Source organism: Myotis nattereri (genome assembly GCF_964212035.1).
Source record: "Myotis nattereri genome assembly, chromosome: 12".
NCBI lineage: Eukaryota > Metazoa > Chordata > Mammalia > Chiroptera > Vespertilionidae > Myotis > Myotis nattereri.
In genome coordinates, this window is record NC_138087.1 from 56823051 (window position 1) to 56837102 (window position 14052).

A 14052-nucleotide genomic window follows, 5' to 3' on the forward strand; every position below is an offset into this window, starting at 1 on the left:
ATCTACATGATGACCTGTCTGCCACTCCCATGAGACAGTGCTTCTGAGAAGTACAGCCTGCTTTGCCTGCCTTTAGCCAGCACTGAGAGGTGATCAGGCTGGGTGACCCAGATAAGGAGGTAATTAACTCTTTGTCACCAGAAATGTGCAAGTTGAGCTGACCAAGTACATGCAGAAAGATCACAGAGGGAATTGGAGCAATCAACTGCAACAGAGGTTGAGTTCATGGCCTCAGTGGTCCCTTCCACCCAAATGAAATATATTATCTGTGAGGTATTGAGCTCCCTGTCACTTCAAATATTTAAGCAGAGCTTGGAGGACCCCCTATCGTGGTGCTGTAGGGACATTTCCTGCACTGAGGGAAGTTTTATTTTATCTCTCCCTTTTGTGTAGCTCCATGATGCCAAATAAACTAGAAGATTCTAAGGAGCTCTAATGATTCTGTTTCTAATATGTTGCCTCTGCTACAAGTGTCTCCTGATTCATCAACACAAGATAAATAGCTACTTCGTTTTCTCTCCCAAAGTCTTAAACATATTTCCTCTTCTGATGTTAACATATTTCCTTTTGTCTCCTCAGCTATAAAATACTTGGGCCCCTCTGCCCACTGCCTTGAACACATACATCCATGGGGTAGGGGTAAAAAACTTAAGGCAGGCAATACCATCTCAGTCTCAACTATGAAAAAGAAAAAAACAAAAACAAAAACCAATTAGAGCATATCTCCAAATGGAAGGAAAAATCTATGCCCGGAACAATTTCAGCTCAGCTGCTTGTTCAATTGATTTTGGGAAGGGCTGCCTGGCAGAGAGAAGGGCTTTCATTGCTCTTTTGGGGATAAGCAGGAAAATGGACACACAGCCTCTCTGGTAGGTCTGTTCTGACAGATGATGGGCTGCTATGCTCTGGGCCTCCTGCTACCACAGAGGTATGTGGGCCCCAGGTCAGGAAGTCAGGCAGCAGGGGATGAAGCCCTGGTAGCTGGCAGGATGCTGGGGGAAGTGCTTTCCTGCTGTCCAAGGTCCTGAAAAGGGCCTTCTGTTTCATTCTGTCTGCTCACCCCAGGCAATCACTAGTGAGAGGGCAAGAAGGAAGACCCAGACAGTCCAAAAGCAAGCCCCAGACCTCTGTTTTGTAGAGAGCCAGGAGAAAGCATGGACCCTGGAGCTGAAAGACCTGGCTTCAGCCTGGGGTCTCTCGGCCTGCCTTGTCTTCCTGGGGCAAGGGTGGTGGAGAGATTTGGTGTGTGTCCCAAGGCAGTCCAGGTGTGTGTCCCTGTCTTGCCCAGGATCCTCTAGGGTTTGGAGTAAAGCAAAGCCTTTCTGATGAAACAATTCAGGTGACTTTTCTAGCAGTGCAAGACCACATAAAGCCCACAGCCACCATGCCTATACCTACACCCAATTGACTAGCACCAACCCCACTGTCCAGCCTCTTCTTCACCCCAAATTTACTCTGCCTTATCAGTGTCTCTCTCAGCGCTGGCCAGAGGTGAACACCATCCCATCATTCACTCACTCATTCATTCATGTGACAATGGCTAACATTTACTGAATCTTATTATGTGGCAGACACTAAGTGCTTTACATACACTATCTCGTTTAATCCTCACAGCCCTATTATTATCCCCACTACAGAGAGGAACAAACTACGGTTCAGAGATGTTAAGTAACTTCAACACACAGCTGGGAAGTGGTGCGGTTGGCCTTTGAATGCAAGCAGTCTGACTGCAACTCTCTTATGTGCGAGTCACTCTGATATACTTTGGGGATGCATCAAAAATACACTAAAACTCCTGGACTGTATACCATAAAAGGGTGAATTTTTGTGGTATATAAATTACATCTCAATTTAGAAAAATCTGAATGAACAAAAATTTTGGTTGTGATATATGTTGACCACAACCCTAAGAATTCACCTGATCTCTTTCTCCTTGTATAAACCAGCTTTAAAAAAAATCAAAATATCGCTTAAAAAAGATGAATGAAATGTTTCAGATGTCTTTATAGTCCCACAAAGCTAGTTCCAAGCTTCAATTCTGCCATTTGGCCATGGAAAACAGAGTTCTGGTTTTCTCTCCTATAAAGTGGGGACAGTGAACCTGGCCCTGTCAGGCAGTTGTGGCGATTTGAAGGAAAGGCTGCATCTGGCGGCAAGCTGGCCTTGGTAAAGCACAGCTGAGAGAGCTGAATTTCATGAGGGCAGGGGCTCGGGGCATTCACATGGCACCACCACCAGGAATGTTCTGGGAGTGCCCAAGGCTGTTGAGACCTGGGCTCGCTGGAATCCAAGCCCACCTGAGTCTTCTCATCCTCACTGCAGAGTCCCCCCTCACCCTCCACACTCCCGCTGGGGTTTCTGCCTAAGACTCTACAAGGAGGACGGGTGCCTTTCCTCTTCCCTACCCACCATACTCCTTCTCTGGGCTGCCAGGTGCTGGGATTCCTGAGCCAGGTCAGTGAGTAAGCTGTGATGGGGCCTTCCCAACCCCCTGCCCCTGGCACCTGGGCTCTGGCTCACACCCAACACTGTCCTCATAGGCAGCTCCGTGCCCACAGGGGCCATGTTGCTATGGTGATTCCACTACTCACACAGTGTCCAGGGAGACAGCACAGTGTAGCTGGAGCTATTTGCAAGACTTGCTGAAACCAGGCTGGGAAGATTCCGGAAAGGGTCAGAAGGAGTGGGGGATGGGAACAAGTGAAACTGCTTCCCCAGCAGTAGCTGTGTGTGTGTGTGTGTGTGTGTGTGCGCGCGCGCACGTGCTCACACATCAGCCACCCCCTGTCCAAGTTATAATGGCCCTTCCGAGCAGAAGCACAGCCCCTAGAGAGGCATCGACTTGTGACTGTCATAGGTTTCTTCCTGAGGTGATGTTCATGGTTTATCTTTGTGTTTAGTTTCTATGCTGAACTCTAAAAAAAGAAAAAGAGTGACATTCATATGGCAGCAGAAGGGACTGAACTGTGACTTACACTGCTCCACATCTGAAGCTGGCACCATGGTCCACCTTGTCCTTTGTCCTACAAGATTTCCCACAGAGCACGGGGGGCGAGGGGGGGGGTGTGGCGGGGAGGCTCCAGGAAATTGTACTGTGATGGGGAGAAAGATGCCTACCCCCTTTCCCCCCCCTCCCCATCCCTGCTTCCACAGTCACTCCATGTTCTAGGCAGCTTGTCTAAAGCAGCTAATTTAGCCCACACACCGATCCTGTGCTTGTTACACTCATTTTACAGATGACAACACCGAGGCACAGAGATGCTATGTCACTTGCCACGGTTGGAGCTAATAACTGTAGGAGGTGGGAGCGAAACCTGGGCTGTTGTTTGAAATCTGTGTTCACTGCTTCTATCTCCTTCTCCCCCTCGGTGGGAGTTCACTGGAGCAGCCACTTAGGCCTGGAGAGAACAGAGACCAAGAGAGCAAGTGAAATAAGGGAGCCAACCCCTGGACTAGCATGTGGAGCACAACCCAAATTGCACCTGTTGGGTCCTGATGTTTGGGCTCCAGACTCAAGAGCTTTCCGTTCCCCTTCCTGAGCAATATTGGAATTATTAAAGAAAGGACCCATGCACACATCTGTGCTGACCCAATTCAATCCAGAGTCATTAATCGATGTCTTTTCCCACAGTCATGAACGTGGCTCCCCTCTGCAGAGCCACCGAAACAGCCCTGACTGCAGATAAATGAATCCTCAGGGGTGGTGAGAACCGGGCCCTGCGTCCTCCCAGAGCCCTCGTGTGCGGAGCTAATGCTGATTTGTGAAGCACTTTATGGTTTATTCATACCGCTTTGCCAGGCTTCCCAGGACAACCTTCCCTCGCACAAATGAGAGCGACTCCCAGAATAGAATGTCAGGCTTCATTAAAAGAAAAAACCCGGTGTGGGGGATGTCCCTTTTTTGCTCCCTAGCCTGCGTCACCCAGTGTTTGAGGGATTTGGGTCACACCCCGGGAAGCACCTGTGCTGTGAGCAGAAAGGGATGTCAGGAGCTCCTTTCTAGGTGGGAGAGACTCTCAGAAGGTTGGGCTCAAGTCTCTCTGCAGGAAACACGCCCAGGCCAGTGAATGTGTTCCCAGGAGGCAGGGAGTAAGTGGTGGGGAGCCAGACACAGGGTAGAGCTCTGATGCCCTTATTCTCGGCTGGGAGACTGAGGTGGGTCATAGAGGGGTCAGAGCACTGTGTAAATTAGAAGTCATTTATCTGCCCCTGGTAGTACTTCCATTATGGTCCCCTCAAGCTTGGGGAGGGTGTCCCCGAGCACAGAGGGGAGAGGAAAGCCTTGTTCTCCTCACTTAGCTTCTTTAGGGTGCCTCAGGAGCAGCGCCTTGCTCAAGCCTCACCAGTGCCCAGGAAAGCTGCCCATAGACACACATGGCACCCAGGAAATTGCAAGGCACCCCAGGGCACAAAAATCACACTGATGCAGAAATGTAGGAGACTTCATGGGCTTCACACCTTCCCCAAAACGAGCAAGACTCCCACGTACTGAAGTCACCATCCTTGGCCACAGGGTCATACTCTTGAGGGAAAAATCACAAGGACTTCTGAGCAGCTCAGCTTCTTCAGAAACTAACTTCAGGTGCCCTGATGCCAGGCAGATGGGGGACTTGTGACTCCTGAATTCATCTTCTTTACCCCCAGAAAGGTAGAATAAAGCAGAGGGGTGTGTGCTGGGCTTGGAATAACAAACTCAGAATAGGAAGCTTGAACTGAGTGAGCCCTGCAGGACTTGGGGTTTGACTGCCCTCCAGGTCCACCCAGAGAGGGTGGATGCCTGAGTACCCGACTGACTCACCACCCATCTGGGGTATCAGGGACATGATCACCCACTTCTCAAATGGAATCTTTCGAACAAGGTAAGCATGTAGGAAAGGTTCTCAATTGCTAAACAATTCATACTGATGTTCCTGGGCAACATTAATAATTTCTTGACTACGTGTAAGAGTCAGTCCATCTAAAAATCTGCAGAAATCAGGGGAGCATCATCCCGTACAACGTAAGATCCAAGGGGCTTCCTTCTTTTCCACCTGCTGTCTCAGAGCACAGGGATCCGATGCAGCCCAGAAAGCCCAAGGTGGTGGTGATGACCTGCAGCAAGCATGAGGGGCTCTCTGCTTGTTTTGCCCTCCCTGCCAACTTTCAATCCATTGCTGTCAGTAGTGGGCGATACTGAGATTTTAGAGCAGCAGGTCCAAGCTAAGAGCCTGCTTCCCAAAATGGGGCCTACATTGCTCCCAACAAAAGAGCTGCTTTTGGATTTATTTCGTCATCACCAATCCTTTGACCATCCCTTCTAGCTCTGATCTTCCAGGCAGAGAATTAGATGCAATTGGGACAACAGAGAGAGACCCAAATGGCTAACCCAGTTTTTGAGAGATCACAGTGGTCAAAGTCCAGAAATAAATCTCAACTGGTCATCCTCATCTTAAAAAGTAAGTTGATGATACTTTCCACCGAGAGTTAGTGCTACACAACTGCCAACTGCTAATGAATTATTCTTAAATTAATAATAACACCAACAACTGGGCAACAACAGTTCAAAACATGTTAATTAATTTTCAAAATATTATTTCTAAAATATAGTAAATAAGTTACATTGTTTGGGCTCCATTAAATATATGCATTTTCATTGGGGTGGTATAGTTCCTAAGGGGAGCAACAGTGGGTCTTGAATATGAAAACATATTACTCTTTTTTTTTTATATCCTCACCCGAGGACATGCTTAGAGAGATAAAGGGTGTGAGGGAGGGGTTGGGGTTGGGGGTGAGGGTGGGGGCGAGAGAGGGAGAGAGAGAGAGAGAGAGAGAGAGAGAGAGAGAGAGAGAGAGAGGCATCAATGTGTGAGAGAAATATCTATTGGTTGCCTTCCATATGCTCCCTGACTGGGGGGTCAAACCCACAACTCAGGTATGTGCCCTGACTGAGAATCAAACCAGCAACCTTTTGGTGCATGGGACGAAACTCAACCAAACTGAGTTTCCCCGACTCTGGCAGGGCAAATATTACTCTTTTACATAGAAACTAAAGATATATATATGGTACATATATGTCTTTGGTATTAAATTTTCATGAAGGGATGATTAGGAAAAAATCTAAAAAGGGTCCTTAGTGGTGGTGGTGGTGGGGGGGCAATAGGAAACAATGGTTGAGAAACACTACGTAAGTAGAGAATAACAATTATGCTCTTTGCTCTAGGACTCAAAGTTATGCATACAGACTTCTCTCCTTATATTCTGTGATGGTTATTGGGGTTAATGGGTGGGTTTGTTCCTCCTTAACGGCCCTGACCCTGAGCCCAGGTGCAGATGCTTTTCTGGGTGGTCATTTTTCTCCCTCACTTTTCTAGGTTATCCAGTCATTCCTCAGTGGGTTGTCTTCTAGCAGTGGCCTGTCAAATTCATAATCTTAATTTTACAGGCAAATATTTAAGTCCATCCTGGTCAGAAAGCAACAACCTACTTCCTTGTTAAATTGTGTGAACAGGTGAGCGGACTGTCTTATGCCTGTTCATGTATTTTCACGAGTCTCTGGTTTGCATGTGTGTTTTTGATGGTTGAGATCACCGAGAAAACCTTAGATCATGTTCCACTGGAACAAGCAGAAAAACTTACGGTGCAAAGTGTTTCGAAGGTCTTTTCAGAGACAAAGGATCCATCAAGGCCAAAGAGAAAGATGGATGCATAGGCGAGCATTCCTCCCAGGATGATGAGGTTGTTCATGTATGGACTCGACATCTTTATCAGCCTGACAAGAGAAGGAGATACTACAGTTACAGAACGGGTAGTGTAGTTATTCCTCCCACAAATATTTCGACTGGGTATACTGCGGCGAAGGCTAGAGGGGAAGAGAAAAATGTAAGTCCTGACCTCCTCCACTACCCTCTCCCCAAGACTGTGCCAAATGCTTATCTGACCTGTGTATTAGGGGCTGTTTCCCCCTCACTAAAGGACCCCAGACAGCTATCAACTCCCAGTTGTTGATTTTCCTGCCTCCTTGGTCAAGTTCACCCACCACTTCTCTAGGAACAGCTTGTAGCATCAGCTTCTTCAACCACTAATTTTTAATTTACACAAAAACATTAAGTCAACAGCTTTTTGTGTCTGGGGCTGGGAAGACATGCAAAATCTATAGAATTTTACATTCAGGTTCAGCAACTATCCACAGTGAGAGGGAAGATGGCCCCACCACACTCTCCCCTGTGCTGAGTGGACCAGGTCTAGGAGGTCTACAGGTGAGAACTCAGGTCTGCTCAGGAATTGTGGCCACTGTAGTGAATGAGCATCCACTTTGGCTGCCTGAAGCTCACACTATCCCTTGCACAAAGAGGGCCACACATTGGGTAGGAACACCTCCCCCACTCACCAGGCAGTGGAGGTGGACAATGGCATCCTTATCTCCACCCTCTAACACTGTCTACCTCAGGCTGCTGTTGGGGGCAGTTTTTATACTCCCAAACTCTACATTCTTCTCTCTCACTTCCTTCAGGGATTCTGCTGTGACTCCCAGCTGCCCAGCAAGCCACGACTTGGTTAAACCATCAGCCGGCTGGAGTTCACCCTCAGAGGTGCCTGGCTCCCCCAGCACAATCCACTCAGAACATCTTGGGTTTTCAGGCGCCCCATGACCCAGGTGTTCTTTTGCAGATTGTAATTATGATCAATTTTTCTCTGAACAGTTTCCTTCAGAATGTGTATTTCTATTAATCCTTCCACATTTAAGAAGTGTACTGTGGTATCAAAGTGGAAGAGAGAGAAAAACCCTGCTGTAAATTGTGGACCATTAACATGGTCTTTCGAGTCGGGAGCACTGGGTCCAGTGCTTGGTCCCTGCTATCCACAGAGGTGCACAGAGGTTGGCCAAGCAATTAGCTGGCTGAATTTCCTCACCTATAAAAGCACAGATCATACTGCCAAGGGCACACGTGAAGCTGAGATGAGATTGGGTTCTTGGAGGCCCTTATAAACCAGGAACTGCTAAGGAACCTTCATTCTTATTGTCACAGGAAGCTGGGGAGGGGAGAGCCCAGGAGTTGGGTAGGTTTCTTGGAGGAGGGGACCTTAATTTTGTAGGTAGCATTTAGGAAGACAAAAGTGAGGGGTATCTGGAACTTTAGTGACATTTCCCCCCATACATCTTTGTAGATTTTTAAATCTGCAAAGGCAGTAAAAAAAACAAACAAAAAAACCACACGGATGTCAGCCTATTGGAAAGAATAATGATAATTTTCCCCAGGAGGCTAAGATGGGGTGGTTTAGGAATTAAAAGAGTTTAGTCTTATTTTAGGGGCCACTCACCACTGAGATGGGAATTCTTGAAGCTTGTGGAAAGGGAATCTAATGTTAATTAAGACTTTTGTGCCCAGGCCTTGTGCCAAATGCTCATCATTTAAGGTTTGTATGCCGTGGACAAAAGTTGCTTCAATTTTTGTGTGTGGCAGTGAATGTGTTATTGGTGATAAAGAAAATAAAACAACAGGCGAATAAAATTCCTATTTGTTCTTCAGGAAATAGGTTTGGCCTCAGCAGTAAAAAAACAACATCCTAAACCAACAGCAACAAAAAATCGAGAGCCTGGAGGTTCCTCCTTTACAAACAAAGAAAAGAAAAACAACTGTTCTCCTGGAATTGGGCTTGTTCCTGGCAGCTCTGGAGGTCATGCATCGTGGCTTCTGGGCATAATAGTGGAGATGCTGCCCATGGGTGGGCACTGGGCCTGTGACTGAGAAGGTACTGCTCTGAGTCCTTGCTCACTCTCTCCCACAACAAGGCCGGGGGCTGGGAACCAAAGAAGCTGCCTGTGCTTGGTAAACACTACCATCTGGGATGGTGACCTGTTCGACCCACCGCTGACCAGAGTAACTCAGAAAGCGAGCTGCTCTCCCCTGAGAGTGAAGGGCATGTGAGAGGGGACAGAAATCAAGGGGATGGATTCTGCTGCGCGCAGCAGTGTGGCCTTGGACAGTGGCCCTTGCTGCTGAGCTTCTGTGCTCACATCTGTGATCTGGGGAGGGGCTTCCTGGACTGCAGTGTGCTGCAACCAATGCAGTGCCAGGCCTTGTACTTGGTGAACCCCCTAGGCCAGGGGTGGGCAAACTTTTTGACTCGAGGGCCACAGTGGGTTCTTAAACTGGACCGGAGGGCCGGAACAAAAGCATGGATGGCGTGTTTGTGTGAACTAATATAAATTCAAAGTAAACATCATTACATAAAAGGGTACGGTCATTTTTTTTTATTTTTTTTTTAGTTTTATTCATTTTAAACGGGCCCGATCATTTGCCCACGGCTGCCCTGGACAGTGCTCCCCCAAGATGCTGGGGGTGGGGCAAAGACACTGGGGAATGCTGTCTTCTAGATTTCTCCTCCTGGGCCAGCACAGACTGCATGAGCACAGACGAAGCTCTGAGAAGGCCTATGGACCTAGATCCTTCAGTTTTGTTTTTTTTTTTTTAAATATATTTTATTGAGTTTTTACAGAGAGGAAAGGAGAGAGATAGAGAGTTAGAAACATCGATGAGAGAGAAACAACGATCAGCTGCCTCCTGCACACTCCCCACTGGGGATGTGCCCGCAACCAAGGTACATGCCCTTGACCGGAATCGAACCCGGAACCCTTCAGTCCGCAGGCCGACGCTCCATCCACTGAGCCAAACCGGTTTTGGCAATCCTTCAGTTTTATTTAAGCCCGCCTTCCCCAAACTTATCTGACCGAGGCTCCTGTGTAATGAGTAGCCCCATGTATGTATGTGTGTGTGTGTGTGTGTGTGTGCATGTGTGAGTGTACACACATGGTCACGAAACATTGAATAACATCGCAGTGAATGAGAAGCACACGTTAGAAAATCACCCTACAATCTTCTGTAGCCCTGGAGAATCCGTCGTGCAATGCTCGCATACTTTGTCAATGAGGTTTGTTGATCCAGAAAGTACAATCCAAAAGGAAAGTGTGTGCGACTTACTTCTGATTCCGGTTCTTGATGTTGAAAAAGAGAAAAGCGCTGGCCATGATCATCCCCAGGATGGTGAGGGCAGAGAGGATGCTGTAGAGAGGTAGGGAGATCTTCCGGAGCTGTTCTAGGATGATAGTCTTGTCTTTTGGGGGTTCGGATCCTAGAAGGCCAAGGAAAAGACATCACCTGAGCCCAGTGCAGTCAGTGCCTGAGGGCATCTCTGCCTGGATATTCCTGACATTTGCCACCGGTGCACAAACTCTGTGCAGGACACACCTACTGGGTGAGTGGGCTCTGGTGGCTGGCCAGCCTGCCTAGCAGGGAGCCTTAGCCAGGACTTATTTCTTTCTCTAAACAGAATCAATAAGGAATTTGTGATGCATTTAATAGCCATTAGAAGACTGGAATTTGGTTTGGTCTAATTACCCGGTTGAAAAACTGTTGCCATTTATCCCCAAAGGTAACAGTGGCTCGGAAGGTACAGGGCTGGGTGCTCTGAGTGGGTACCACTGGGTGTCACTGGGAGTGAGGACCTAGGCTTTGGCTTTCAAGGGCTATGTGCCAGCACATGATAATGACTGTCCCTCAACAGGGTGGACACCTTGCCTGTCAATTCCACAGAGATGCATATGTGCTCTGGCTGTGGATTTTCTGTTTCAAGGTCATTATGTTATAAAAGCTCTTTCTGATTTTCCATTTTCATCGGACTCGCTAACTGTGGGAGGCAGAAGCTGCCTGCATGCCTTCCCCTCCCTGTTGTGCCAGGACTGGACGGAAACTGTGGGACTCCATATCTCTGTGTGACTGCGAACTGTCCTTGCTCATTCTTCAAGAGCACAGGAACCTGGGGGAGCCCCAAGGGAGGCTGAGCAGACTCATCTTTATAGAAGGTGGCACAATTGTCCCGTTTTAGTTTTACCAGGTACAGGGAGGGTGGGGAGGACAAATGCAGGGACACCCCACCCCACCCCACCCCACTTCTTGCCAATCCTCTTTCTCAGCTGCTGTTTCAGGTCAGGTTTCTGCTGTAGGACTGTGAAATGTTGGGGCTTTTCCCTCCAGAGAAATGTGTGGAATCAGCCAGGTGCCTGGGAGTGGCCGAACCTGGGGGACCCACCAGGGGTCACAATGAGTCCCCCCCACCTCATGGCGGTGCCATGGGTGCCAGCCTACATTATGCCTCCCTTCTCAGGAGACAAACAGGATGAGCAGATATTGCTTTAAGGGTTGAGGGCTCCCCTGAACATCTGTGTTTCAAAAATTCTGATAGCAAGTTGAAATGTGTTTGGAAACATTCAGTGGATAAGAGGTCTTTGAACATGTAAACAGCCTAGGGAAGCTGCCAGGTTGGAAAGCAGCTAGGAACTTGCTGGCATGGTTAATGTAAAGTGTTAAGCAATTCCAAGTAAACAGACTTTTGTAAGGATTGGCTCCAAGGACTAAAAGTCAGGGCAAAAGCAGACACAGGTGATGGAGGTAGCAACATTTGTTGCTTCCAGTGAAAACTCAACATCTGGAAACTTCCTCCCCCTTCCTATTTACTTCCCCTCTCCCCCCACCTGTAGCCTGGGCTGCATTAGGCTGGCTCAGGTGACTTCTGGCTCCCTAATACAAGAACCATCTTAGGAATGCCCATGAGTTCTTGGCTGGAAACAAGCCACTCTCTGGCTTGTTTACATGATGACTATGGCCACAAGCTGTTCGTGTAGAAACACCTTCAGAAAATGACAACAGCTCCTCCTCCTTACTCTACCCTCCCTTCCCCGAAACGGCACCTCCCCACCTGTGCATCTTAACTGAGACAGTATGGAAGCCAAATGGTAACAACTTGTTAGAAGTGTTACTAACAGCAGCAGCCCTGAATTTTCTTTCTTGCTACTCATCTGGTCCATCCATTCATTATTCATCTATTTTTCATTATTTCTTCATCCATCACTATTCCTTCACTCATCATCATTAATGATGGTCAACATCATTAATAATCACCTTCCATCTATCAGGCCCAGTGCTGGGTACCAGCGATTCAAAGATAAAGAAGACGAAGTCCCTGTCCTCAAGGAACTTACACATTACGTATATAAGGAGAAAAGGCAATCATGAGCAGTAACATTTACCGAATGCTTACCGTGGGCTAAGCACTTTATAGAGATTTTTTTATACGATCCACCCAACAATCTCATGAGTAGAAAAGATTATTCCCATTTTGGTGGGTGGAGTGGGGGTCGGCAACAGGTTTTTAGGTGTTAAGTAGCTTTTACAGCTAGTAAATGGCAAATCTGGCAGAATTTGACCCCATATCTGCCTAACTCTGAAGACAGTGCTCTCACACTGTGTAAACTGCCTCCAATGGCCTGAGCAGGAAGCAGGAAGCAGAGTGCAGTTCTGCCTGATGAGTCAGGAAAGGCTACAGAAAGGAAGGTGAGTAGTTAGCCTTCACCAGGAAGACAAGGAAGAAAGGGCATTTTGGGCAGAGAACCTGGCAGAGGCAAAGACCTGGTGACATATGGCATGTTTGAGGAACTGTAAGCAGTTTGGTTGGGGAGATCTGACAGAGAAGGCAGAGAAGTGAGGAGGTGTCCTTTCATGGATGTCTTGGGGGCAACACCATGGAATAAGGCCCCTTGTTGTGCGCAACGGACACCATGAAATGCTCTGAGCAGAAGTGGGGCATCTTCAGCATGGCATGATGGCAAAAGCACTTTGGCTGTTAAGGGCAAAATGGACTTGAAGGGGTTAAGACTGGTTAAGCCCGCCCTTCCGCCCATCCATCCATTCATCCCTCCATCCCTCCATCCCTCCATCCACTCATTCATTCATCCACCCACTAGTTCAGTGACTCACATGTTCACCTGTTCACTTATTTATTCACTCATCCACTCACTTGGTCAATCATGTATTCATAAAATATCATTGACTCTTCAACATGTGCCAGATTATGGCTGGTGCCAGGAACTTAAAGCCAAATAGGAACCAGTCAGGGGGCTCATGCTCCAACAATCTAGATATTTCAATACAAAGTGACAGTGGCCATGGTAAAAGCAGAGAAAAAAAACTGTGAAAGCCAAAAGAAGGGAGCCATTAGCCTGGTTGGGGGCAATCAGGGAAGGCTGCACAGAAGAGGTGTTATTTGATCTCGTTCTGGAAGCTGAGGAGAAGTTCTACAGCAGGAGAAAAGAGGGAATGGTCTTCCAGGAAGAGCAGCATGTGGAGAGACCCTATTATCAACCAAACCAAGTCCTTTCCCAGAGGAAAAGACAGAGCTAGATTTAGCTGGGCCACATTTAAAAAGAATTACTCCTGGCCATCCTCTGGTTTCAACAGATGCTTCGGTGAAAGCCAGCGTTCATACAAATTCCAGTGACCCATTCCAGGAGCTGGAATACAGCTCCTATGTGAGTGACGGGACCTTGTGCTCAGTGAGTGAGTGCATGTGTTGACAGGAGAGGATGTTCCCTCTTCCCCACAAGGCCAAAGGCTCTGAGTTTTTCCCCAACCCTCAGATAACATCCAGGCTTGGGACTGAGCAGGCCCCCTCCTCCAAGAAGCCCACCTGCCTTACCTTGGAACCTAATGGTGTCGTTGATGATCTCCAGTGTGTCAGCCACAGCGTTGTATTCTCCCACCTTCACCTCCCTGCGGTCTGTGGGGAGCAATAGAGAGTGGCTGGTTAGATCCGAGTCCTGTGTTTGGGTCTGAGCGCTCCTCTCCTAGCTCTTGCTCTCCCCACAACCCCTGGCTATATTCTTGCAGGCTTTTCCTTTCCCCAGGTAGAATCACAAAACTTCCAACTGGATCTGGGCTAGAACAAACACCCTCTCACACTCTCTCGTCAACTGTCCTTCGCTGTACATGTGTAGCAGGGGGGCTCACTCCCCTTTAACTGGATTCTCTGCCTGTTACCAAGTCCTTCCTGGTCATTGAGCTGAATGTTCTCTCTGTAACTTTTCCCTGTCATCTGACTCTGCCCTCTGGGACCACGCAGATTACCCCTACTCCCTCTGCCCAGGCAGGCCTAGAGCTTGAAGACAAAGACAGAACACCCCACGACACTCTTCCCCCACTCCACCTTACTAAATGTCATTCTATTTCCCACCTTACCCAG

The 14052-nt window shown here is 48.0% G+C and overlaps 1 protein-coding gene across 1 annotated transcript in view; it reads right to left on the reverse strand.

The window, feature by feature from the left end:
- GABBR2 (gamma-aminobutyric acid type B receptor subunit 2) overlaps nt 1-14052 on the reverse strand; it is a 312072-nt gene that overhangs the window by 66051 nt on the left and 231969 nt on the right. Inside the window, exons 9-11 of the mRNA XM_081103760.1 lie at nt 13510-13590; nt 9960-10110; nt 6616-6748 (exon numbers count right to left, since the gene is read on the reverse strand). Coding sequence (XP_080959886.1) covers nt 6616-6748; nt 9960-10110; nt 13510-13590 — 365 coding nt within the window. The remainder of the gene's footprint in view (nt 1-6615; nt 6749-9959; nt 10111-13509; nt 13591-14052) is intronic.